At 55.6% G+C, this 26,038-nt stretch overlaps 1 protein-coding gene across 1 annotated transcript in view; it reads right to left on the reverse strand.

Annotated features, from left to right (window-relative positions):
- The window catches only part of LOC137465653 (histone acetyltransferase KAT8-like), a 28,472-nt gene continuing 2,434 nt past the window's right edge, over positions 1-26,038 (reverse strand). The window contains exons 2-15 of the mRNA XM_068177718.1: positions 23,661-23,954; positions 20,841-20,915; positions 19,077-19,249; positions 16,785-16,838; positions 12,295-12,459; positions 10,212-10,301; positions 8,438-8,578; positions 5,647-5,740; positions 4,295-4,445; positions 2,978-3,073; positions 2,658-2,720; positions 2,301-2,390; positions 1,865-2,019; positions 1-65 (exon numbers count right to left, since the gene is read on the reverse strand). Of these exons, the coding sequence (XP_068033819.1) occupies positions 1-65; positions 1,865-2,019; positions 2,301-2,390; positions 2,658-2,720; positions 2,978-3,073; positions 4,295-4,445; positions 5,647-5,740; positions 8,438-8,578; positions 10,212-10,301; positions 12,295-12,459; positions 16,785-16,838; positions 19,077-19,249; positions 20,841-20,915; positions 23,661-23,954 (1,706 nt within the window). The remainder of the gene's footprint in view (positions 66-1,864; positions 2,020-2,300; positions 2,391-2,657; positions 2,721-2,977; positions 3,074-4,294; positions 4,446-5,646; positions 5,741-8,437; positions 8,579-10,211; positions 10,302-12,294; positions 12,460-16,784; positions 16,839-19,076; positions 19,250-20,840; positions 20,916-23,660; positions 23,955-26,038) is intronic.

The raw sequence follows: 26,038 nt of genomic DNA on the forward strand, positions 1-26,038 counted from the left end.
TCACTTCTTGGCCACCTTGGCCTGTTTGTGCTTCGGGGGCGCCCAGCGCAGGCAGATGGAGTCCACTGCAATTAACGGGAATTAATTAGCGCTAATTAGCGCCCCAGGGACCCCCAGGGGTGAGTAATTACAGGGGGATTAATGGGGGAGTCATTAACGGGGTTAATTAGGGGGGGAGGTAATTAGGGGAGTCATTAACGGGGTTAATTAGGGGGGGAATTAATGGGGGAGTCATTAACAGGGTTAATTAGGGGGAATTAATGGGGGAGTTAATTAGGGGATAAATAACGGGGGAAGTTAATTAGGGGGGATTAATGGGGGGATCATTAACGGGGTTAATTAGGGGGGGAGTTAATTAGGGGAGTCATTAACGGGGTTAATTAGGGGGGGATTTAATGGGGGAGTCATTAATGGGGTTAATTAGGGGGAATTAATGGGGGAGTCATTAACGGGTTTAATTAGGGGGAGAATTAATGGGGGAGTCATTAACGGGGTTAATTAGGGGGGGATTTAATGGGGGAGTCATTAATGGGGTTAATTAGGGGGGGAATTAATGGGGGAGTCATTAACGGGGTTAATTAGGGGGGGATTTAATGGGGGAGTCATTAACGGGGTTAATTAGGGGGGAATTAATGGGGGAGTTAATTAGGGGATAAATAACGGGGGAAGTTAATTAAGGGGGGGAATTAATGGGGGAGTAAATTAGGGGATAAAAGGGGAAGTTAATTAGGGGGGATTAATGGGGGAGTCATTAACAGGGTTAATTGGGGGGGTTAATGGGGGAGTCATTAACGGGGTTAATTAGGGGGGGAATTAATGGGGCAGTCATTAACGGGGTTAATTAGGGGGAATTAATGGGGGAGTTAATTAGGGGATAAAAGGGGAAGTTAATTAGGGGGGATTAATGGGGGAGTCATTAACGGGGTTAATTAGGGGGGGATTTAATGGGGGAGTCATTAACGGGGTTAATTAGGGGGGAATTAATGGGGGAGTTAATTAGGGGATAAATAACGGGGGAAGTTAATTAAGGGGGGGAATTAATGGGGGAGTCATTAACGGGGTTAATTGGGGGGGGATTTAATGGGGGAGTCATTAACGGGGTTAATTAGGGGGGGAATTAATGGGGGAGTCATTAACGGGGTTAATTAGGGGGGGATTAATGGGGGAGTTAATTAGGGGATAAATAACGGGGGAAGTTAATTAGGAGGAATTAATGGGGGAGTCATTAACAGGGTTAATTAGGGGGGGAATTAATGGGGGAGTCATTAACGGGGTTAATTAGGGTGGGATTAATGGGAGTTGTTAATTAGGGGGTGATTAATGGAAGGAGTTAATTAGGGGGTGAGTAAAGGGGGAAGTTAATTAGGGTGGATAAATGGGGGAGTCATTAATGGGGTTAATTAGGAGGAGACTAATGGAAGGAGTTAATTAGAGGGTGATTAATGGAGAAGCCATTAACAGCATTAATTAGGGGGTGACTAATGAGAAGAATTAATTAGGGGGTGATTAACAAGGATAATTAACTAGGGGGTGATTAATGAGGGACGCATTAACATCATTAACTAGGGGATGATTAACAAGAGAAACTAATTAGGGGGTGATTAATGGGGGGAAGTAACTAGGGGGCGACTAACGAGGGACGCATTAACAGCATTAATTAGCAGGTAATTAACGAGGGCAGTTAATTAGGGCGTGCCCAAACCACTCCCACCAGGGCGGGCGCCAACTGAGGCTGACTCATTAGGACGGGCGCCAACTGAGGCTGCCTCATTAGGGCGGGCGCCGACTGAGGCTGGCTCATTAGGGTGGGCGCCAACTGAGGCTGGCTCATTAGGGCGGGCGCTAATTAGCGCTAATTACGCACCGGTGATGGGCGGCTTCTTGTACTGGGCGCTCTTGAGGTGCTCCTCCACCAGCTTGGGCGTGACGCAGATGACGTGCTGCCCCTTCCAGTACTTGACCATGTTCAGCGACTGCAGCGTGCTGATGATGTCGGTCTGCGTGATGCTGGTCATCTGGCTGGACACAGAGTGACCAGAGTGACCACAGTGACCACCAAGTGACCAGAGTGACCACTGACCCATGGGAATGGTCACTGGGAATGGTCACTGGGAATGGTCACTGGGGCTGATGATGTCGGTCTGCGTGATGCTGGTCATCTGGCTGGACACAGAGTGACCAGAGTGACCACAGTGACCACCAAGTGACCAGAGTGACCACTGACCCGTGGGAGTGACCACTGAGTGACCACAGTGACCCTGAGTGACCCTGAGCTCAGGACGTGCTGCCCCTTCCAGTACTTGACCATGTTCAGCGACTGCAGCGTGCTGGTGATGTCGGTCTGCGTGATGCTGGTCATCTGGCTGGACAGAGTGACCACCGAGTGACCACTGAGTGACCACCGAGTGACCACAGTGACCACTGACCCCTGGGAGTGACCACTGACCCGTGGGAATGGTCACTGGGAATGGTCACTGGGAATGGTCACTGGGGCTGGTGATGTCGGTCTGCGTGATGCTGGTCATCTGGCTGGACAGAGTGACCACAGTGACCACTGAGTGACCACCGAGTGACCACTGACCCCTGGGAGTGACCACCGAGTGACCACAGTGACCCTGAGTGACCCTGAGCTCAGGACGTGCTGCCCCTTCCAGTACTTGACCATGTTCAGCGACTGCAGCGTGCTGATGATGTCGGTCTGCGTGATGCTGGTCATCTGGCTGGACAGAGTGACCACAGTGACCACTGAGTGACCACTGAGTGACCACCGAGTGACCACAGTGACCACTGACCCCTGGGAGTGACCACTGACCCATGGGAATGGTCACTGGGAATGGTCACTGGGGCTGATGATGTCGGTCTGCGTGATGCTGGTCATCTGGCTGGACAGAGTGACCACAGTGACCACTGAGTGACCACTGAGTGACCACTGACCCCTGGGAGTGACCACCGAGTGACCACAGTGACCCTGAGTGACCCTGAGCTCAGGACGTGCTGCCCCTTCCAGTACTTGACCATGTTCAGCGACTGCAGCGTGCTGATGATGTCGGTCTGCGTGATGCTGGTCATCTGGCTGGACAGAGTGACCACAGTGACCACAGTGACCACCGAGTGACCACAGTGACCACTGACCCCTGGGAGTGACCACTGAGTGACCAGAGTGACCACTGACCCGTGGGAATGGTCAGTGGGAATGGTCACTGGGGCTGATGATGTCGGTCTGCGTGATGCTGGTCATCTGGCTGGACAGAGTGACCAGAGTGACCACTGAGTGACCAGAGTGACCACTGAGTGACCAGAGTGACCACTGAGTGACCACTGACCCCTGGGACTGACCACTGACCCATGGGAATGGTCACTGGGAATGGTCACTGGGAATGGTCACTGGGGCTGATGATGCCGGTCTGTGTGATGCTGGTCATCTGGCTGGACACAGAGTGACCAGAGTGACCACAGTGACCACCGAGTGACCAGAGTGACCACTGACCCGTGGGAGTGACCACTGAGTGACCACAGTGACCACTGACCCGTGGGAATGGTCACTGGGAATGCACTGGGGCTGATGATGTCGGTCTGCGTGATGCTGGTCATCTGGCTGGACACAGAGTGACCAGAGTGACCACTGAGTGACCAGCGAGTGACCAGAGTGACCACCGAGTGACCAGAGTGACCACTGACCCCTGGGCGTGACCACTGACCCGTGGGAACGGTCACTGGGAATGGTCACTGGGGCTGATGATGTCGGTCTGCGTGATGCTGGTCATCTGGCTGGACACAGAGTGACCACCGAGTGACCACCGAGTGACCACCGAGTGACCCCTGAGTGACCCCTGTGTGACCACTGACCCCTGGGAGTGACCACTGACCCACGGGAGTGACCACCAAGCTTGTGGTCTGCACTGGTTTCTATGGGGATTTTTGGATCTATACTGGTCCGTACTGGTCCATACTGGTTCATAGTGGTCTGTACTGGTTTGTACTGGTTTGTACTGGTCTGTACTGGTCTGTACTGGTCTGTACTGGTTTCTAGGGATTTCTATGGGGTTTTTTGGCTCTATACTGGTTTGTACTGGTCCATACTGGTCCATACTGGTCTGTACTGGTCATACCTGAGGTCCTTGATGGACAGGGTCCCCCGGAAGTCCCTGAGGATCTCCAGCAGCACCCAGGACCAGGGGGAGTCACTGGTCTGTACTGGTCTGTACTGGTTTCTATGTATTTCTATGGGTTTTTTTGGCTCTATACTGGTTCGTACTGGCCCATACTGGTCCATACTGGTCCATACTGGTCGTACCTGAGGTCCTTGATGGACAGGGTCCCCCGGAAGTCCCTGAGGATCTCCAGCAGCACCCAGGACCAGTAGCTGCGGTAGCTGAGCTTGCCCAGGTCCGAGAGCGGCTTCTCCGGGGAGCCCACGGTGCTCTCCAGCTTGGAGAGCTCGTAACCTGGGAGACGCCAAAACCGGCCAAAATCAGCCAAAACCAACTAAAATCCATCCAAAACCGGCCAAAATCAGCCAAAATCCATCCAAATTCACACAAAATCAGCCAAAATCCACCCAAAACCAGTCAAAATCAGCCAAAACTGGCCAAAATTCACCCAAAACCGGCTAAAATCCATCCAAAATCGGTCAAAATCAGCCAAAATCGACTAAAATCCATCCAAAACTGGCCAAAATCAGCCAAAATCCATCAAATTCACCCAAAACTGGCCAAAATCCACCCAAAACCGGCCAAAATTCACCCAAAACCGGCTAAAATCCACCCAAAATCGGCTAAAATCCATCCAAAATCGGCCAAAATCAGCCAAAACCGACTAAAATCCATCCAAAACCGGCTAAAATCCATCCAAAATCGGCCAAAATCAGCCAAAACCGGCCAAAATCCACCCAAAATCGGCCAAAATCCATCCAAAATCGGCCAAAATCAGCCAGAATCGGCCAAATTCCACCAAAAAACAGGCAAAATTCACCCAAAACCGGCCAAAATCACCCAAAACCGGCCAAAATTCACCCAAAATCAGCTAAAATCCATCCAAAACTGGCCAAAATCAGCCAAAATCCATCCAAATTCACCCAAAACTGGCCAAAATCAGCCAAAACCAGCCAAAATTCACCCAAAATCGGCTAAAATCCATCCAAAACCGGCCAAAATCACCCAAAATCGGCCAAAATCCATCAAAATCCATCCAAGATTCACCCAAAATTCACCCAAAATCAGCCAAAATCCACCAAAGTCCATAAATTCCACCCAAAACCGGCCGAAATTCACCAAAATCGGCCAAAATCCATCAAAATCCATCCAAGATCCACCCAAAATTCACCCAAAATCAGCCAAAATTCACCCAAAATCCATCCAAAAATTCCCAAATTTTTTTTCAGAACCCCCCAAAAATTCCCAACTTTTTTCAACATCCCCCAAAATTCCCAAATTTGTTTCTCAGAAATCCCCAAATTCACAAATTTTTTTTTTTGGAACCCCAAAAATTCCCAATTTTTTTTTTTTGAACCCCAGAAATTCCCAATTTTTTTTTTCAGAACCCCCGAAAAATTCCCAATTTTTTTTTTTTTTTTTTTGTGGCCCCCCCCCCCCAAAAATTCCCAGATTTTTTTGGGGGCCCCGGAATTCCCGAATTCTCGGCACTGACTGAAGGCGATCAGGAATTTGCCGTAGCCGCGGCGCTGGTACGGCGGCAGCGTCAGGATGCAGGCGACGTTGTTCCCGTCCGGGGACTCCTTTTCCTGCGAAAAAACGGAATTTCGGGAAAATTCCAGAAAGTTCCAGAATTTCGGGAAAATTCCAGAAAATTCCGGAATTGTGGGGCCATTTTTGGACGTTTTGGGGACTGAAAACGTGGAAAATATTCCAAATTTTGGGGATTTTTGGGGAACGCAGGCGACGTTGTCGATTCCTTTTCCGGCGAAAAACCGGAATTTTGGGAGAACTCCAGAAAATTCCAGAATTTCGGGAAAATTCCAGAAAATTCCGGAATTTTGGGGTCATTTTTGGATGTTTTGGGACCGAGAACGTGGAAAATATTCCAAATTTTGGGGATTTTTGGGGAATTTTTGGGATTTTTGGGGAACACAGGCAACGTTGTCGATTCCTTTTCCGGCAAAAAACTGGTATTTTGGGAGAACTCCAGAAAATTCTGGAATTTTGGGGTCATTTTTGGAGGTTTTGGGGACCGAGAACGTGGAAAATATCCCAAATTTTGGGGATTTCTGGGGAATTTTTGGGACATTTAGAGAACACAACCGACGTCGTCGATTCCTTTTCCGACGAAAAACCGGAATTTTGGGAGAACTCCAGAAAATTCCGGAATTTCGGGAAAATTCCAGAAAATTCCGGAATTTTGGGGCCATTTTTGGACATTTTGGGGACCGAGGACGAGGAAAATATTCCAAATTTTGGGGATTTTTGGGGAATTTTTGGGACATTTAGAGAACACAAGCGACGTCGTCGATTCCTTTTCCTGCAAAAAACTGGAATTTTGGGAGAATTCCAGAAAATTCCAGAAATTTGGGACCATTTTTAGACGTTTTGGGGACTGAAAACATGGAAAATATTCCGAATTTTGGGGATTTTTGGGGAATTTTTGGGACATTCGGAGAACACAAGCGACGTCGTCGATTCCTTTTCCGGCGAAAAACTGGAATTTTGGGAGAATTCCAGAAAATTCCGGAATTTTGGGGCCATTTTTAGACGTTTTGGGGACCGGGGACGTGGAAAACATTCCAAATTTTGGGGATTTTTTTGTTTTTGTTTTTTGAGACATTCAGGGAATGCCCAGGTGTGCCCAGGTGTGCCCAGGTGTGCCCCTAGCCCCTCCAGGTGTGCCCAGGAGTGCCCCTAGGCCCTCCCAGGTGTGCCCAGGTGTGCCTCGACCCCTCCAGGTGTGCCCAGGTGTGCCCAGGTGTGCCCCTAGGCCCTCCCAGGTGTGCCCAGGTGTGCCCAAGTGCATCCCTAGCCCCTCCAGGTGTGCCCAGGTGTGCCCAGGTTCATCCCTGACCCCTCCCAGGTGTGCCCAGGTGTGCCCAAGTCTATCCCTAGCCCCTCCAGGTGTGCCCAGGTGTGCCCAGGTGTGCCCAAGTCTATCCCTAGCCCCTCCAGGTGTGCCCAGGTGTGCCCAAGTTCATCCCTATCCCCTCCCAGGTGCCCCCAGGTGTGCCCAGGTGTGTCCAAGTGCATCCCTAACCCCTCCCAGGTGTGCCCAGGTGTGACCAAGTCTATCCCTAGCCCCTCCAGGTGTGCCCAGGTGTGCCCAGGTGTATCCCTAACCCCTCCCAGGTGTGCCCAGGTGAGTGTCCAGGTGCCCCAGGTGTGCCCAGGTGTGCCCAGGTGTATCCCTAGCCCCTCCAGGTGTGCCCAAGTGAGTGCCCACGTGTGCCCAGGTGAGTGCCCAGGTGCATCCCTAGCCCCTCCCACGTGTGCCCAGCTGCCCCAGGTGTGCCCAGGTGTGCCCAGGTGTGCCCAAGTGCATCCCTAGCCCCTCCCAGATGTGCCCAGGTGTGCTCAGGTGTGCCCCGACCCCTCCAGGTGTGCCCAGGTGTGCCCAAGTGTACTCCTAGCCCCTCCCAGGTGTGCCCAGGTGTGCCCAGGTGTGCCCAGGTGCATCCCTAGCCCCTCCAGGTGTGCCCAGGTGTGCCCAGGTGCATCCCTAGCCCCTCCCAGGTGTGCCCAGGTGTGCCTCGACCCCTCCAGGTGTGCCCAGGTGTGCCCAGGTGCATCCCTAGCCCCTCCCAGATGTGCCCAGGTGTGCCCAAGTTCATCCCTAGCCCCTCCCAGGTGTGCCCAGGTGTGCCCCGACCCCTCCAGGTGCCCCAGGTGTGCCCAGGTGTGCCTCGACCCCTCCAGGTGTGCCCAGGTGTGCCCAGGTGTGCCCCTAGGCCCTCCCAGGTGTGCCCCAGATGTGCCCAGGTGTGCCCAGGTTCATCCCTAGCCCCTCCCAGGTGTGCCCAGGTGTGCCCAGGTTCATCCCTAGCCCCTCCCAGGTGCCCCCAGGTGTGCCCGTAGCCCCTCCAGGTGTGCCCAGGTGTGCCCAGGTGTGCCCGTAGCCCCTCCAGGTGTGTCCAGGTGTGCCCAAGTTCATCCCTAACCCCTCCCACATGTGCCCAGCTGTATCCCTAGCCCCTCCCAGGTGTGCCCAGGTGTGCCCAATTGCATCCCTAACCCCTCCAGGTGTGCCCAGGTGTGCCCAGGTGCATCCCTAGCCCCTCCAGGTGTGCCCAGGTGTGCCCAGGTGTGCCCAGGTCTATCCCTAACCCCTCCAGGTGTGCCAAGGTGTATCCCTAGCCCCTCCAGGTGTGCCCAGGTGTGCCCAGGTTCATCCCTAGCCCCTCCCAGGTGCCCCCAGGTGTGCCCGTAGCCCCTCCAGGTGTGCCCAGGTGTGCCCAGGTGTACCCCTAGCCCCTCCAGGTGTGCCCAGGTGTGCCCACCTTGGAGAAGTAGCCGACGATGTGGGCGCCCTGGCGGTCGACCTCGGTGAGCAGGTAGAAGACGAAGGGCTCCACGTCGAAGTAGAGCGTCTTGTGGTCCAGGAAGAGCTTGGCCAGCAGGCACAGGTTCTGGCAATAGATCTGAGCGGGGCACCTGAGCACACCTGGGCACACCTGGGCACGGCTGGGCACACCTGGGCACGCCTGGCGCGCCCGAGTGGCCCGAAATCCCACGAAAATCCCACAAAAATCCACTAAAATCTCACAAAAATCACCCCAAAATTCCCCAGGATTTGGGGATTCCCCGGGTTTGGGGTGCCCAGGTGACCCTGGGCACACCTGGGCACACCTGAGTGCCCAAATGCCGCCAAAATCCCAGAAAATGCCCCCAAAATCCCCCCAAAATCCCATTAAAAAGCTCCAAAAACGGCCAAAACCACCCCAAAATTCCCCGGGATTTGGGGATTCTCCGGATTTGGGGTGCGCAGGTGACTCTGGGCACACCTGGGCACACCTGGGCACGGCTGGTGCGCCCGAGTTGCCCGAAATCCCACGAAAATCCCACCAAAATCCACTAAAATCTCACCAAAATCCCACCAAAATCTCACAAAAACCACCCCAAAATTCCCCGGGATTTGGGGATTCTCCGGGTTTGGGGTGCCCAGGTGACCCTGGGCACACCTGGGCACACCTGGGCACGCCTGGGCACGCCTGGCGCGCCCAAGCGGCCCGAAATCCCACAAAAATCCCACAAAAATCCACTAAAATCCCACCAAAATCCACTAAAATCTCACAAAAATCACCCCAAAATTCCCCGGGATTTGGGGATTCCCCGAGTTTGGGGTGCCCAGGTGACTCTGGGCACACCTGGGCACACATGGGCACACCTGAGTGCCCAAATGCCGCCAAAATCCCAGAAAATGCCACCAAAATCCCCCCAAAATCCCATTAAAAAGCTCCAAAAACGGCCAAAACCACCCCAAAATTCCCCGGGATTTGGGGATTCTCCGGATTTGGGGTGCGCAGGTGACTCTGGGCTCACCTGGGCACACCTGGGCACACCTGGGCACACCTGGGCACACCTGGGCACGGCTGGTGCGCCCGAGTTGCCCGAAATCCCACGAAAATCCCACCAAAATCCACTAAAATCTCACCAAAATCCCACCAAAATCTCACAAAAACCACCCCAAAATTCCCCGGGATTTGGGGATTCTCCGGGTTTGGGGTGCCCAGGTGACCCTGGGCACACCTGGGCACACCTGGGCACGCCTGGGCACGCCTGGCGCGCCCAAGCGGCCCGAAATCCCACAAAAATCCCACAAAAATCCACTAAAATCCCACCAAAATCCACTAAAATCTCACAAAAATCACCCCAAAATTCCCCGGGATTTGGGGATTCCCCGAGTTTGGGGTGCCCAGGTGACCCTGGGCACACCTGGGCACACCTGAGTGCCCAAATGCCACCAAAATCCCCCCAAAATCCCATTAAAAAGCCCCAAAAACGGCCAAAACCACCCCAAAATTCCCCGGGATTTGGGGATTCCCTGAGTTTGGGGTGCCCAGGTGACCCGGGGCACACCTGGGCACACCTGGGCACACCTGAGTGCCCAAATGCCCCCAAAATCCCCCCAAAATCCCATTAAAAAGCCCCAAAAACGGCCAAAACCACCCCAAAATTCCCCGGGATTTGGGGATTCTCCGGGTTTGGGGTGCCCAGGTGACCCTGGGCACACCTGGGCACACCTGGGCACACCTGGGCACGCCGGGCACTCACCTTGTGGTCCTTGCCGTCCACCTCGTAGACCGAGATGTTGCCCTTGCGGTAAATCTCCCGCCCGGGCGGCTGCCGCCACTGGCACTGCCCCTGCCAGGTGAGAGCTCAGGTGAGACAGGTGTGCCCCCCCAGGTGTGCCCTGGTACCCCCCAGGCGTGCCCAGGTGTGCCCCGGTACCCCCCAGGCGTGCCCAGGTGTGCCCTGGTACCCCCCAGGTGTGCCCCGGTACCCCCCAGGCGTGCCCAGGTGTGCCCTGGTACCCCCCAGGTGTGCCCCAGGTGTGCCTGGGTGACCCCAGGTACCCCCCAGGCGTGCCCAGGTGTGCCCTGGTACCCCCCAGGTGTGCCCCAGGTGTGCCTGGGTGACCCCAGGTACCCCCCAGGTGTGCCCAGGTGTGCCCAGGTACCCCCCAGGTGTGCCCAGGTGTGCCCCAGGTGTGCCCAGGTGTGCCCCGGTACCCCCCAGGTGTGCCCAGAAGTGCCCAGGTACCCCCCAGGTGTGCCCAGGTGTGCCCAGGTGTGCCCAGGTGTGCCCCGGTACCCCCCAGGTGTGCCCCAGGTGTGCCCCGGTACCCCCCAGGTGTGCCCAGGTACCCCCAGGTACCCCCCAGGTGTGCCCAGGTGTGCCCTGGTACCCCCCAGGTGTGCCCAGGTACCCCCCAGGTGTGCCCAGGTACCCCCCAGGTGTGCCCGGGTGTGCCCAGGTACCCCCCAGGTGTGCCCAGGTACCCCCCAGGTGTGCCCGGGTGTGCCCAGGTACCCCCCAGGTGTGCCCAGGTACCCCCAGGTGTGCCCCAGGTGTGTTTTTATGCCCCCCAGGTGTGCCCAGGTAACCCCAAACCCCCCAAAATCCCCATTTTTCGCCCGAATTCCACCGGGTTTTTTTCGTTCCTCCCCTCCCGGGTGCCCCCAGGTGCCCCCCGGGCGTGCCCAGGTGTGCCCAGGTACCCCCAGGTGTGCCCAGGTACCCCCAGGTGCCCCCAGATGTGTTTTTATGCCCCCCAGCTGTGCCCAGGTAACCCAAAACCCCCCAAAATCCCCATTTTTTGCCCAAATTCCACCGGGTTTTTTTCGTTCCTCCCCTCCCGGGTGCCCCCAGGCGCCCCCCAGGTGTGCCCAGGTGTGCCCCAGGTGTGCCCAGGTGTGTTTTTATGCCCCCCAGGTGTGCCCAGGTAACCCCAAACCCCCCAAAATCCCCATTTTTCGCCCGAATTCCACCGGGTTTTTTTTGTTCCTCCCCTCCCGGGTGCCCCCAGGTGCCCCCTGGGTGTGCCCAGGTGTGCCCAGGTGTGCCCAGGTACCCCCAGGTGTGCCCAGGTACCCCCAGGTGTGCCCAGGTGTGTTTTTATGCCCCCCAGGTGTGCCCAGGCAACCCCAAACCCCCCAAAATCCCCATTTTTTGCCCAAATTCCACCGGGTTTTTTTCGTTCCTCCCCTCCCGGGTGCCCCCAGGTGCCCCCCGGGCGTGCCCAGGTGTGCCCAGGTGTGCCCAGGTACCCCCCAGGTGTGCCCAGGTGTGTTTTTATGCCCCCCAGGTGTGCCCAGGTAACCCCAAACCCCCCAAAATCCCCATTTTTCGCCCGAATTCCACCGGGTTTTTTTCGTTCCTCCCCTCCCGGGTGCCCCCAGGTGCCCCCCGGGTGTGCCCAGGTGTGCCCAGGTGTGCCCAGGTACCCCCCAGGTGTGCCCAGGTACCCCCAGGTGCCCCCAGGTGTGCCCAGGTGTGTTTTTATGCCCCCCAGGTGTGCCCAGGTAACCCCAAACCCCCCAAAATCCCAATTTTTCGCCCGAATTCCACCGGGTTTTTTTCGTTCCTCCCCTCCCGGGTGCCCCCAGGTGCCCCCCGGGTGTGCCCAGGTGTGCCCAGGTGTGCCCAGGTACCCCCCAGGTGTGCCCAGGTACCCCCAGGTGCCCCCAGGTGCGCCCAGGTGTGTTTTTATGCCCCCCAGGTGTGCCCAGGTAACCCCAAACCCCCCAAAATCCCCATTTTTCGCCCGAATTCCACCGGGTTTTTTTCGTTCCTCCCCTCCCGGGTGCCCCCAGGTGCCCCCCGGGCGTGCCCAGGTGTGCCCAGGTGTGCCCACCAGGTGCAGGCGGTAGCTCCTCTCGTATTTCATGTACTTGAGGCAGAACTCGCAGATCCAGAGCTTGGGCTGCTTCCCGTAGTCCTCGGGGAAGGGCGAGAAGTACCAGGCGTCGATCTCGTAGTGCCCGATGTGGATCTTGTCCACGTACTTCACCTTGGTGATCTGCAAGGGACAGGTGGGCACGCACCTGGGCGCACCTGGGCACGCACCTGGGCATGAGAGCCCCGCGAAAACCCAGCGAAAAACGGCCAAAAACGGCCAAAAAAACGGCCAAAAAACGGCCAAAAAAGGCCAAAAGCAGCCCAGAGTCCCCAAATCTCGTCCAGGAATTCACCCAGGGGATCGGGAACTGACAGGTGGCACACCTGGGCACACCTGGGCACACCTGAGTGCCCAAATCCCACAAAAATCACACTAAAATTGACCCAAAATCGACCCAAAAACGGCCAAAAATTACCCAAAACCAGCCCAGGATCCCGCCCAGGTGAGGATCTCCAGGTGCCCCAGGTGTGGATCTCGTCCAGGATTTCACCTTGGGGATCTGCAAGGGACAGGTGGGCACGCACCTGGGCACACCTGGGCACACCTGGGCACACCTGGGCACAAGAGCCCCGCAAAAACCCCGCGAGAAACGGCCAAAAACGGCCAAAAAACGGCCAAAAATCAGCCAAAAGCAGCCCAGAATTCCCAAATCTCATCCAGGAATTCACCCAGGGGATCGGGAACTGACAGGTGGCACACCTGGGCACACCTGGGGCACACCTGGGCACACCTGAGTGCCCAAATCCTGCAAAAATCCCACTAAAATCCTGCTAAAAACGACCCCAAAATGGCCAAAAACGACCCAAAAACGGCCAAAAAACGGCCAAAAGCAGCCCAGAATTCCGGGAACATCCCCAGATCTCGTCCAGGAATTCACCCAGGGGATCGGGAACTGACAGGTGGCACACCTGGGCACACCTGGGGGTACCTGGGCACACCTGAGTGCCCAAATCCTGCAAAAATCCCACTAAAATCCCGCTAAAAACGACCCCAAAATGGCCAAAAATGACCCAAAAACGGCCAAAAACGACCCAAAACCAGCCCAGGATCCCGCCCAGGTGAGGATCTCCAGGTGCCCCAGGTGTGGATCTCGTCCAGGATTTCACCTTGGGGATCTGCAAGGGACAGGTGGGCACGCACCTGGGCACGCACCTGGGCACACCTGGGCACGAGAGCCCCGCGAAAATCCCGCGAGAAACGGCCAAAAACGGCCAAAAACGGCCAAAAAACGGCCAAAAGCAGCCCAGAATTCCCAAATCTCATCCAGGAATTCACCCAGGGGATCGGGAACTGACCGGTGGCACACCTGGGCACACCTGGGCACACCTGGGGGTACCTGGGCACACCTGAGTGCCCAAATCCCGCAAAAATCCCACTAAAATTCTGCTAAAAACGACCCAAAAACGGCCAAAAATGACCCAAAAACGGCCAAAAAACGGCCAAAAACAGCCCAGAATTCCGGGAATATCCCCAGATCTCGTCCAGGAATTCACCCAGGGGATCGGGAACAGACCGGTGGCACACCTGGGCACACCTGGGCACACCTGGGCACACCTGGGCACACCTGAGTGCCCAAATCCTGCAAAAATCCCACTAAAATCCTGCTAAAAACGACCCCAAAATGGCCAAAAATGACCCAAAAATGGCCAAAAAACGGCCAAAAACAGCCCAGAATTCCGGGAATATCCCCAGATCTCGTCCAGGAATTCACCCAGGGGATCGGGAACAGACAGGTGGCACACCTGGGCACACCTGGGCACACCTGGGCACACCTGAGTGCCCAAATCCTGCAAAAATCCCACTAAAATCCCGCTAAAAACGACCCCAAAATGGCCAAAAACGACCCAAAAACGGCCAAAAAACAGCCAAAAGCAGCCCAGAATTCCGGGAATATACCCAGATCTCGCCCAGGAATTCACCCAGGGGATCGGGAACAGACCGGTGGCACACCTGGGGCACACCTGGGCACACCTGGGGGTACCTGGGCACACCTGAGTGCCCAAATCCTGCAAAAATCCCACTAAAATCCCGCTAAAAACGACCCCAAAATGGCCAAAAATGACCCAAAACCGGCCAAAACCGGCCAAAAACAGCCCAGAATTCCCAAATCTCATCCAGGAATTCACCCAGGGGATCGGGAACTGACAGGTGGGCACACCTGGGCACACCTGGGCACACCTGGGCACACCTGGGCACACCTGAGTGCCCAAATCCTGCAAAAATCCCACTAAAATCCCGCTAAAAACGACCCAAAATGGCCAAAAATGACCCAGAAACGGCCAAAAAACGGCCAAAAGCAGCCCAGAATTCCCAAATCTCATCCAGGAATTCACCCAGGGGATCGGGAACAGACCGGTGGCACACCTGGGCACACCTGGGCACACCTGGGCACACCTGAGTGCCCAAATCCTGCAAAAATCCCACTAAAATCCCGCTAAAAACGACCCCAAAATGGCCAAAAACGACCCCAAAACGGCCAAAAAACGGCCAAAAACAGCCCAGAATTCCAGGAATATCCCCAGATCTCGCCCAGGAATTCACCCAGGGGATCGGGAACTGACAGGTGGCACACCTGGGCACAGCTGGGCACACCTGGGCACACCTGGGCACACCTGAGTGCCCAAATCCTGCAAAAATCCCACTAAAATCCTGCTAAAAACGACCCCAAAATGGCCCAAAATGACCCAAAAACGGCCAAAAAACGGCCAAAAGCAGCCCAGAATTCCGGGAATATCCCCAGATCTCGCCCAGGAATTCACCCAGGGGATCGGGAACAGACCGGTGGCACACCTGGGCACACCTGGGCACACCTGGGCACACCTGAGTGCCCAAATCCTGCAAAAATCACACTAAAATCCTGCTAAAAACGACCAAAAAACGGCCAAAAACGACCCAAAACCAGCCCGGGATCCCGCCCAGGTGAGGATCTCCAGGTGCCCCAGGTGTGGATCTCATCCAGGAATTCACCCTGGGGATCTGCAAGGGACAGGTGGGCACGCACCTGGGCACACCTGGGCACACCTGGGCACGAGAGCCCCGCGAAAACCCAGCGAAAAACGGCCAAAAACGGCCAAAAAACGGCCAAAAACGGCCAAAAGCAGCCCAGAATTCCGGGAATATCCCCAGATCTCATCCAGGAATTCACCCAGGGGATCGGGAACTGACCGGTGGCACACCTGGGCACACCTGGGCACACCTGGGCACACCTGGGCACACCTGAGTGCCCAAATCCTGCAAAAATCCCACTAAAATCCCGCTAAAAACGACCCCAAAATGGCCAAAAATGACCCAAAAATGGCCAAAAAACGGCCAAAAACAGCCCAGAATTCCGGGAATATCCCCAGATCTCGTCCAGGAATTCACCCAGGGGATCGGGAACAGACCGGTGGCACACCTGGGCACACCTGGGCACACCTGGGCACACCTGAGTGCCCAAATCCTGCAAAAATCACACTAAAATCCTGCTAAAAACGACCAAAAAACGGCCAAAAACGACCCAAAACCAGCCCGGGATCCCGCCCAGGTGAGGATCTCCAGGTGCCCCAGGTGTGGATCTCATCCAGGAATTCACCCTGGGGATCTGCAAGGGACAGGTGGGCACGCACCTGGGCACACCTGGGCACACCTGGGCACGAGAGCCCCGCGAAAACCCAGCGAAAAACGGCCAAAAACGGCCAAAAAACGGCCAAAAACGGCCAAAAGCAGCCCAGAATTCCGGGAATATCCCCAGATCTCATCCAGGAATTCACCCAGGGGATCGGGAACTGACCGGTGGCACACCTGGGCACACCTGGGCACACCTGGGCACACCTGGGCACACCTGAGTGCCCAAATCCTGCAAAAATCCCACTAAAATCCCGCTAAAAACGACCCCAAAATGGCCAAAAATGACCCAAAAATGGCCAAAAAACGGCCAAAAACAGCCCAGAATTCCGGGAATATCCCCAGATCTCGTCCAGGAATTCACCCAGGGGATCGGGAACAGACCGGTGGCACACCTGGGCACACCTGGGCACACCTGGGGGTACCTGGGCACACCTGGGCACACCTGAGTGCCCAAATCCTGCAAAAATCCCACTAAAATCCTGCTAAAAACGACCCCAAAATGGCCAAAAATGACCCAAAAACGGCCAAAACCAGCCCAGAATTCCGGGAATATCCCCAGATCTCGTCCAGGAATTCACCCAGGGGATCGGGAACAGACAGGTGGCACACCTGGGCACACCTGGGCACACCTGGGCACACCTGGGGCACACCTGGGCACACCTGGGCACACCTGGGCACACCTGGGGCACACCTGGGCACACCTGGGCACACCTGGGGCACACCTGGGCACACCTGGGCACACCTGGGCACACCTGGGCACACCTGGGGCACACCTGGGGCACACCTGGGCACACCTGGGCTGGCCCCACCCCCCCCCAGTCCAGGCCCCGCCCACTCACGGCCTCGTGCTCCTTCTCCAGCGCCGCCGTGGTCGGGTCCATCTCGGCATAGGTCTGCAAAACCAGTACGGACCAGTAAGGACCAGTAAAAACCAGTACGGACCAGTAAAAACCGGTACCGACCGGTCCGGACCGGTAAGGACCAGTACGGACCAGTACGGACCAGTAAGGACCAGTACGGACCAGTAAGGACCAGTAAAAACCGGTACAGACCGGTCCGGACCGGTAAGGACCAGTATAAACCAGTATAAACCAGTACAGACCGGTCTGGACCAGGAACAGCCCACGCAAACCAGTAAGAACCAGTAGAAACCAGCAAAGAGCAGCAGAGACCAGTACTCGACGTGTGATCCCAAATCCTCCCAGTCCATCCCAGTACAAACCAGTACAAACCAGTATAACCCAGTTCCCTCCCAGTCCATCCCAGTACAAACCAGTATAACCCAGTTCCATCCCAGTCCATCCCAGTCTGCCCCAGTCCCTCCCAGTTTGTCCCAGTCCATCCCAGTAACCCCTAACCCCATCCCGGTAACCCCTAAGCCCATCCCAGTCCATCCCAGTCCCCTCTAACCCCATCCCAGTGCCCTGTAACTCGCTCCCACTCTGTCCCAGTTTGTCCCAGTCTGTCCCAGTCTGTCCCAGTTTGTCCCAGTCTATCCCAGTCTGTCCCAGTCTGTCCCAGTCTGTCCCAGTTTCTCCCAGTCTGTCCCAGTTTCTCCCAGTCTGTCCCCCAGTCTGTCCCAGTCTGTCCCACTCTGTCCCAGTTTCTCCCAGTCTGTCCCAGTCTGTCCCACTCTGTCCCAGTTTCTCCCAGTCTGTCCCAGTCTGTCCCAGTCTGTCCCAGTTTTCCCCCAGTCTGTCCCAGTCTGTCCCAGTCTGTCCCAGTTTCTCCCAGTCTGTCCCAGTCTGTCCCAGTTTGTCCCAGTTTCTCCCACTCTGTCCCAGTCTGTCCCAGTTTGCCCCAGTCCGTCCCAGTCCCTCCCAGTAACCCCTAACCCCATCCCAGTCCCCTCAAACCCCATCCCAGTGCCCTGTAACTCGCTCCCACTCTGTCCCAGTCTGTCCCAGTCTGTCCCAGTCTGTCCCAGTTTGTCCCAGTTTGCCCCAGTTCGTCCCAGTTTGTCCCAGTTTGCCCCAGTTCGTCCCAGTCCCTCCCAGTAACCCCTAACCCCATCCCAGTCCCCTCAAACCCCATCCCAGTGCCCTGTAACTCGCTCCCAGTCTGTCCCAGTCTGTCCCAGTCTATCCCAGTCTGTCCCAGTTTGTCCCAGTTTGCCCCAGTTCGTCCCAGTCCCTCCCAGTAACCCCTAACCCCATCCCAGTCCCCTCAAACCCCATCCCAGCGCCCTGTAACTCGCTCCCAGTCTGTCCCACTCTGTCCCAGTTTCTCCCAGTCGGTCCCAGTCTGTCCCAGTCTGTCCCCCAGTCTGTCCCAGTCTGTCCCAATCTGTCCCAGTTTGTCCCAGTCTGTCCCCCACTCTGTCCCAGTCTGTCCCAGTCTGTCCCAGTCTGTCCTAGTTTCTCCCAGTTTCTCCCAGTCTGTCCCAGTCTGTCCCAGTCTGTCCCCCAGTTTCTCCCAGTCTGTCCCAGTCTGTCCCAGTTTCTCCCAGTCTGTCCCAGTCTGTCCCAGTCTGTCCCAGTTTCTCCCAGTCTGTCCCACTCTGTCCCAGTTTCTCCCAGTCTGTCCCAGTCTGTCCCAGTCTGTCCCAGTTTCTCCCAGTCTGTCCCAGTCTGTCCCAGTCTGTCCCAGTCTGTCCCAGTCTGTCCCAGTTTCTCCCAGTCTGTCCCAGTCTGTCCCAGTTTCTCCCAGTTTGCCCCAGTTCGTCCCAGTCCCTCCCAGTAACCCCTAACCCCATCCCAGTCCCCTCAAACCCCATCCCAGTGCCCTGTAACTCGCTCCCACTCTGTCCCAGTCTGTCCCAGTCTGTCCCAGCCTGTCCCAGCCTGTCCCAGTCTGTCCCAGTCTGTCCCAGTTTGTCCCAGTCTGTCCCAGTCTGTCCCAATCTGTCCCAGTCTGTCCCCCAGTTTCTCCCAGTCTGTCCCAGTCTGTCCCAGTTTCTCCCAGTCTGTCCCAGTCTGTCCCAGTCTGTCCCAGTTTCTCCCAGTCTGTCCCAGTCTGTCCCAGTTTGCCCCAGTTCGTCCCAGTCCCTCCCAGTAACCCCTAACCCCATCCCAGTCCCCTCAAACCCCATCCCAGCGCCCTGTAACTCGCTCCCAGTCTGTCCCAGCCTGTCCCAGTCTGTCCCCCAGTCTGTCCCAGTCTGTCCCAGTCTGTCCCAGTTGGCCCCAGACCTTCTGGACGTGGTTGATCTCGTCGTGCTTGCGTTTCTGGTTGCGGGTGATTTTCCTCTCGGGCTCGGCCAGCTCCCCCAGGAACGGCTCCGAGCTCTTCTGCGCCGCCTCCTTCAGGCTCTTGGACAGCGCCAGCCGGTTCCGGTCCACCCACTCGTCCAGGCGCCGGTTAACTGGGAGCACTGGGAGTTACTGGGAGCACTGGGAGCCATCCCAGGGCCTTCAAATCCCCCCAGTCTGCCGTTAACTGGGAGCACTGGGAGCACTGGGAGTTACTGGGAGCACTGGGAACCATCCCCAGCCGGTTCCGGTCCACCCACTCGTCCAGGCGCCGGTTAACTGGGAGCACTGGGAGTTACTGGGAGCACTGGGAACCATCCCCAGCCATCCCAGGGCCTTCAAATCCCCCCAGTCTGGGGTTAACTGGGAGCACTGGGAGCACTGGGAGCCATCCCCAGCCGGTTCCGGTCCACCCACTCGTCCAGGCGCCGGTTAACTGGGAGCACTGGGAGTTACTGGGAGCACTGGGAGCACTGGGAACCATCCCAGGGCCTTCAAATCCCCCCAGTCTGGGGTTAACTGGCAGTTACTGGGAGTTACTGGGAGCACTGGGAGCACTGGGAACCATCCCAGGGCCTTCAAATACCCCTAGTCTGGGGTTAACTGGGAGCACTGGGAGCGCTGGGAGCACTGGGAGCCATCCCAGGGCCTTCAAATCCCCCCAGTCTGCCGTTAACTGGGAGCACTGGGAGTTACTGGGAGCACTGGGAGCACTGGGAACCATCCCCAGCCATCCCAGGGCCTTCAAATCCCCCCAGTCTGGCATTAACTGGGAGCACTGGGAGTTACTGGGAGCACTGGGAGCCATCCCAGTTCATCCCAGGGCCTTCAAATCCCCCCAGTCTGGGGTTAACTGGGAGTTACTGGGAGTTACTGGGAGCACTGGGAGCACTGGGAACCATCCCCAGCCGGTTCCGGTCCACCCACTCGTCCAGGCGCCGGTTAACTGGGAGCACTGGGAGTTACTGGGAGCACTGGGAGTTACTGGGAGCACTGGGAGCACTGGGAACCATCCCAGGGCCTTCAAATCCCCCCAGTCTGCGGTTAACTGGGAGTTACTGGGAGTTACTGGGAGCACTGGGAGCCATCCCCAGCCGGTTCCAGTCCACCCACTCGTCCAGGCGCCGGTTAACTGGGAGCACTGGGAGTTACTGGGAGCACTGGGAACCCTCCCAGTTCATCCCAGTTCATCCCAGTGCCTTCAAATCCCCCCAGTCTGCGGTTAACTGGGAGCACTGGGAACTGTCCCAGTTCATCCCAGTGGCTCCCAGTTCCATCCCAGTGGCTCCCAGTTCCATCCCAGTAGCTCCCAGTTCATCCCAGTCCCCTCCCAGTTCCATCCGAGTCCCCTCCCAGTTCATCCCAGTGACTCCCAGTCCCATCCCAGTGGCTCCCAGTTCATCCCAGTCCCCTCCCAGTTCATGCCAGTGGCTCCCAGTTCCATCCCAGTGGCTCCCAATCCCCTCCCAGTCCATCCCAGTCCCCCTAAATCCCATCCCAGTTTGTCCCAGTCCCCCCAGATCCCCTCCCAGTCCATCCCAGTCCATCCCAGTCCCCTCCCAGTTCCATCCCAGTCCCTCCCAGTTCCCTTCCAGTCCATCCCAGTCCCTCCCAGTCCCTCCCAGTTCATCCCAGTCCCTCCCAGTGCCCCCCAGCCCCATCCCCAGCCCTCCCAGTCCCTCCCAGTTTGCCCAGTTCACTCACAGCCCACGTAGTGCACGTAGAACTCCTCGCGCGCCTCCTGCTCGTTCAGGCGGGACTGGATCACCTCGGCCGAGTCTGCAACAAACTGGGATCAACTGGGAGCACTGGGAGGGACTGGGAGAGGGACTGGAACAAACTGGGAGCCACTGGGAGGGACTGGGAGAGGGACTGGAACAAACTGGGATCAACTGGGAGCCACTGGGATGGACTGGGAGGGACTGGGAAGGGACTGGGACAAACTGGGATGGACTGGGATGGACTGGGAGGGAACTGGGATGGACTGGGAGGGAACTGGGATGAACTGGGATGGACTGGGAAGGGACTGGGATGAACTGGTACGGACTGGGATGAACTGGGATGGACTGGGACGGACTGGGACGGACTGGAACAAACTGGGATGGACTGGGAGGGACTGGGATGGAACTGGGATGGACTGGGAGGGAACTGGGATGAACTGGGATGGACTGGGAAGGGACTGGGATGAACTGGGACGGACTGGGATGAACTGGGATGGACTGGGACGGACTGGGACGGACTGGAACAAACTGGGATGGACTGGGAGGGACTGGGATGGACTGGAACAAACTGGGATGGACTGGGAGGGACTGGGATGAACTGGGACGGACTGGGATGAACTGGGATGGACTGGGAGGGACTGGGAAGGGACTGGGACAAACTGGGATGGACTGGGATGGACTGGGAGGGAACTGGGATGGACTGGGAGGGAACTGGGATGAACTGGGATGGACTGGGAAGGGACTGGGATGAACTGGGACGGACTGGGATGAACTGGGATGGACTGGGACGGACTGGGACGGACTGGGACGGACTGGAACAAACTGGGATGGACTGGGAGGGACTGGGATGGACTGGAACAAACTGGGATGGACTGGGAGGGACTGGGATGAACTGGGATGGACTGGGATGAACTGGGATGGACTGGGAGGGACTGGGAAGGGACTGGGACAAACTGGGATGGACTGGGAGGGAACTGGGATGGACTGGGAGGGAACTGGGATGGACTGGGAGGGACTGGGAAGGGACTGGGATGAACTGGGAGGGACTGGGAGGGACTGGGATGGACTGGGACGGACTGGGACGGACTGGAACAAACTGGGAGGGACTGGGAGGGACTGGGAGGGACTGGGAGGGACTGGGATGGACTGGAACAAACTGGGAGGGACTGGGAGGGACTGGGACCAGCTCCCCATGCCCCCCACCCCACTCCCAGTTCCCCCAGTACCGCACTCCCAGTATAAACCAGTTCACCCGGCACATCCAGTACAACCCTCCCAGCACTCCCAGTACAAACCAGTACAGACCAGTACAGACCAGTTTAAACCAGTATAAACCAATATAAACCAGCACAAACCAGTACAAACCAGTATAAACCAGTATAAACCAGTATAAAGCGCTCACGCCAGCTCCCGTCTGCCCTCCGGCACCGGTACCCATCCCAGTATAGACCAGTATAAACCAGTATAAACCAGTATACTCCAATGGCTAGCCACAGTGGGGAGCCATCTTCGATTCATTCTGTGGCAGCCATTTTGGGTAGCCATTTTGGAAACTCCAATGTAGGCAGCCATATTGGATAAGTCCCTTAAACTCTAAATAAACCAGTACAAACCAGTATAAACCAGTATGCACCAATGGCTGGCCACAGTGGGGAGCCATCTTGGACAGCCATCTTCGATTTGTTCTGTGGCAGCCATTTTGGGTGGCCATCTTGTAAAGGCCAATGGGGGCAGCCATATTGGATAAGTCCCTTCAACTAATATAAACCAGTATAAACCAGTATAAACCAAACCAGTATAACCAGTATAAACCAGTATAAACCACTCACGCCAGCTCCCGTCCGCCCTCCGGCACCGGTACCCATCCCAGTATAAACCAGTATAAACCAGTATAAACCAGTATAAAGCGCTCACGCCAGCTCCCGTCCGCCCTCCAGCACCGGTACCCATCCCAGTATAAACCAGTATAAACCAGTATAAACCAGTATAAACCAGTATAAAGCGCTCACGCCAGCTCCTGTCCGCCCTCCGGCACCGGTACCCATCCCAGTATAAACCAGTATAAACCAGTATAAACCAGTATAAACCAGTATAAACCAGTATGCACCAATGGCTGGCCACAGTGGGGAGCCATCTTGGACAGCCATCTTCGATTCATTCTGTGGCAGCCATTTTGGGTGGCCATCTTGTAAAGGCCAATGGAGGCAGCCATATTGGATAAGTCCCTTAAGCTAATATAAACCAGTATAAACCAGTATAAACCAAACCAGTATAACCAGTATAAACCAGTATAAAGCGCTCACGCCAGCTCCCGTCCGCCCTCCGGCACAGGTACCCATCCCAGTACAAACCAGTATAGACCAGTATAAACCAGTATAAAGCGCTCACGCCAGCTCCCGTCCGCCCTCCGGCACCGGTACCCATCCCAGTATACACCAGTATAAACCAGTATAAACCAGTATAAAGCGCTCACGCCAGCTCCCGTCCGCCCTCCGGCACAGGTACCCATCCCAGTACAAACCAGTATAAACCAGTATAAACCAGTATAAAGCGCTCACGCCAGCTCCCGTCCGCCCTCCGGCACAGGTACCCATCCCAGTATACACCAGTATAAACCAGTATAAACCAGTATAAAGCACTCACGCCAGCTCCCGTCCGCCCTCCGGCACAGGTACCCATCCCAGTATAGACCAGTATAAACCAGTATAAAGCGCTCACGCCAGCTCCCGTCCGCCCTCCGGCACCGGTACCCATCCCAGTATACACCAGTATAAACCAGTATAAACCAGTATAAAGCGCTCACGCCAGCTCCCGTCCGCCCTCCGGCACAGGTACGTCTCCCGATCTCCACCGCCACCTCCGCGTCCCGCGCCGTCCCCGCCGCTCCCGCTGGGCCCCTCCCGGCTCCGCTCCCGGTTCCGCTCCCGGTTCCGGTTCCGCTCCCGGTTCCGGTTCCGCTCCCGGGTCCCTCCGGCGCCGCTCGGGGCCCGCCCGGGGCCCCCCCGGGCCCGCCCGAGGCCTCCGGGACCGGGCCCGAAGCGGCCGCCGCCATGTTGGAGCGAGGCGGAAGTGACGCGTAAAGGGCGGCGACGCGTTGCTAGGAGACGGGGGAAAGCGCCGGAAGTGGTTGGTAGGAGACCGGGAGGGAAAAAAAATGGCCGGAAGTGGTTTCTAGGAGACAAAAACAAGGCGGAAATTGGTTGCTAGGAGACCAAAAACACGGCGGGAATTGGTTGCTAGGAGACCAAAAACATGGCGGGAAGTGGTTGCTAGGAGACAAAAACATGGCGGGAATTGGTTGCTAGGAGACGGAGGAAAGGGCCGGAAGTGGTTGGTAGGAGACCGGAAAAAAAAAATGGACGGAAGTGGTTGCTAGGAGACAAAAACATGGCGGGAATTGGTTGCTAGGAGACCAAAAACATGGCCGGAAGTGGTTGCTAGGAGACAAAAACATGGCGGGAATTGGTTGCTAGGAGACGGAGGAAAGGCCCGGAAGTGGTTGGTAGGAGACCGGAAATTAAAAAAAAAATGGCCGGAAGTGGTTGCTAGGAGACCAAAAACATGGCGGGAATTGGTTGCTAGGGGACAAAAAAAAGGCGGGAATTGGTTGCTAGGGGGCAAAAACGTTGCTAGGCAACCAAAAATGGCGGGAATTGGTTGCTAGGAGACAACAAATGGCGGGAATTGGTTGCTAGGAGATCAAAAAGGTTGCTAGGCAACCAAAAATGGCCGGAAGTGGTTGCTAGGCGACAAAAAAATGGCGGGAATTCATCCCAAATTCCCAATTTTTGGGTAAAAATTCCATTTTTACCCCAAAATTCCGATTTTTTAACCCCAAATTCCCAATTTTTGGGTAAAAATTTCCTTTCTTGCCCCAAATTTCCGATCTCCGCCCCAATTTTGCAATTTTTCCTCCGGAAAAATCCAATTTTTTACCCCAAATTCCCAACTTTTGCTCCCGAATTCCAAATTTTTCCCGCAAAATTCCCGATTTTTCGGTTCAAAAAAATCCCTTTTTTCCTGCAAAATTCCCGATTTTTGGGTTCAAAAAATCCCTTTTTTCCCGCAAAATTCCCGATTTTTGGGTTCAAAAAATCCCATTTTCCCGCAAAATTCCCGATTTTTGGGCTGAAAAAAATCTCTTTTTTCCCGCAAAATTCCCGATTTTGAAGTTCAAAAAAATCCCTTTTTCCCCGCAAAATTCCTGATTTTTGGGTTCAAAAAAATCCCCTTTTTATCCCGCAAAATTCCCGATTTTTGGGTTCAAAAAAATCCCTTTTTTAACACAAAAATCCCGATTTTTGGGTTCAAAAAAATCCCTTTTTCCCGCAAAATTCCCGATTTTTGGGTTCAAAAAAATCCCTTTTTTCCCGCAAAATTCCCGATTTTTGGGTTCAAAAAAATCCCCTTTTTATCCCGCAAAATTCCCGATTTTTGGGTTCAAGAAAATCCCTTTTTCCCGCAAAATTTCCCGATTTTTAGGTTCAAAAAAATCCCTTTTTAACACAAAATTCCCGATTTTGGGGTTCAAAAAAATCCCTTTTTTTTCCCGCAAAATTCCCGATTTTTGGGTTCAAAAAAAATCCCTTTTTTAACACAAAATTCCCGATTTTGGGTTCAAAAAAATCCCTTTTTTAACACAAAATTCCCGATTTTTGGGTTCAAAAAAATCCCCTTTTTATCCCGCAAAATTCCCGATTTTTGGGTTCAAAAAAAATCCCCTTTTTATCCCGCAAAATTCCCGATTTTTGGGTTCAAGAAAATCCCTTTTTTTCCCGCAAAATTCCCTATTTTTGGGTTAAAAAAAATCCTTTTTTTCCCGCAAAATTCCCGATTTTTGGGTTCAAAAAAATCCCTTTTTTCCCGCAAAATTCCCGATTTCCACCCCCCCCCTCCAAATTCCAATTTTTCGCCGCGAAATCCAAATTTCCCTCCCAAAATTCCCAATTTTTTTCACCCATTTTCGGGCGAAAAATTCCAAATTTTGTTTTCCCGGGGATTCCCCTCCCCCGTGACGTCACCGTGACGTCACCGCGGACCTTCGGACTTTGCCCCGCCCCCCGGAAGCGATGGAGGCGCTGCGGTACCGGGGGGAGGGGGAGGGGAATGGGGGAAATTTGGGGGAATTTTGGAATTTTGGGAAATTTTGGGGAATTTTGGGGGATTTTGGGGAATTTTGGG

The sequence above is a fragment of the Anomalospiza imberbis genome, unplaced genomic scaffold (genome assembly GCF_031753505.1).
Source record: "Anomalospiza imberbis isolate Cuckoo-Finch-1a 21T00152 unplaced genomic scaffold, ASM3175350v1 scaffold_100, whole genome shotgun sequence".
Classification (NCBI taxonomy): domain Eukaryota; kingdom Metazoa; phylum Chordata; class Aves; order Passeriformes; family Viduidae; genus Anomalospiza; species Anomalospiza imberbis.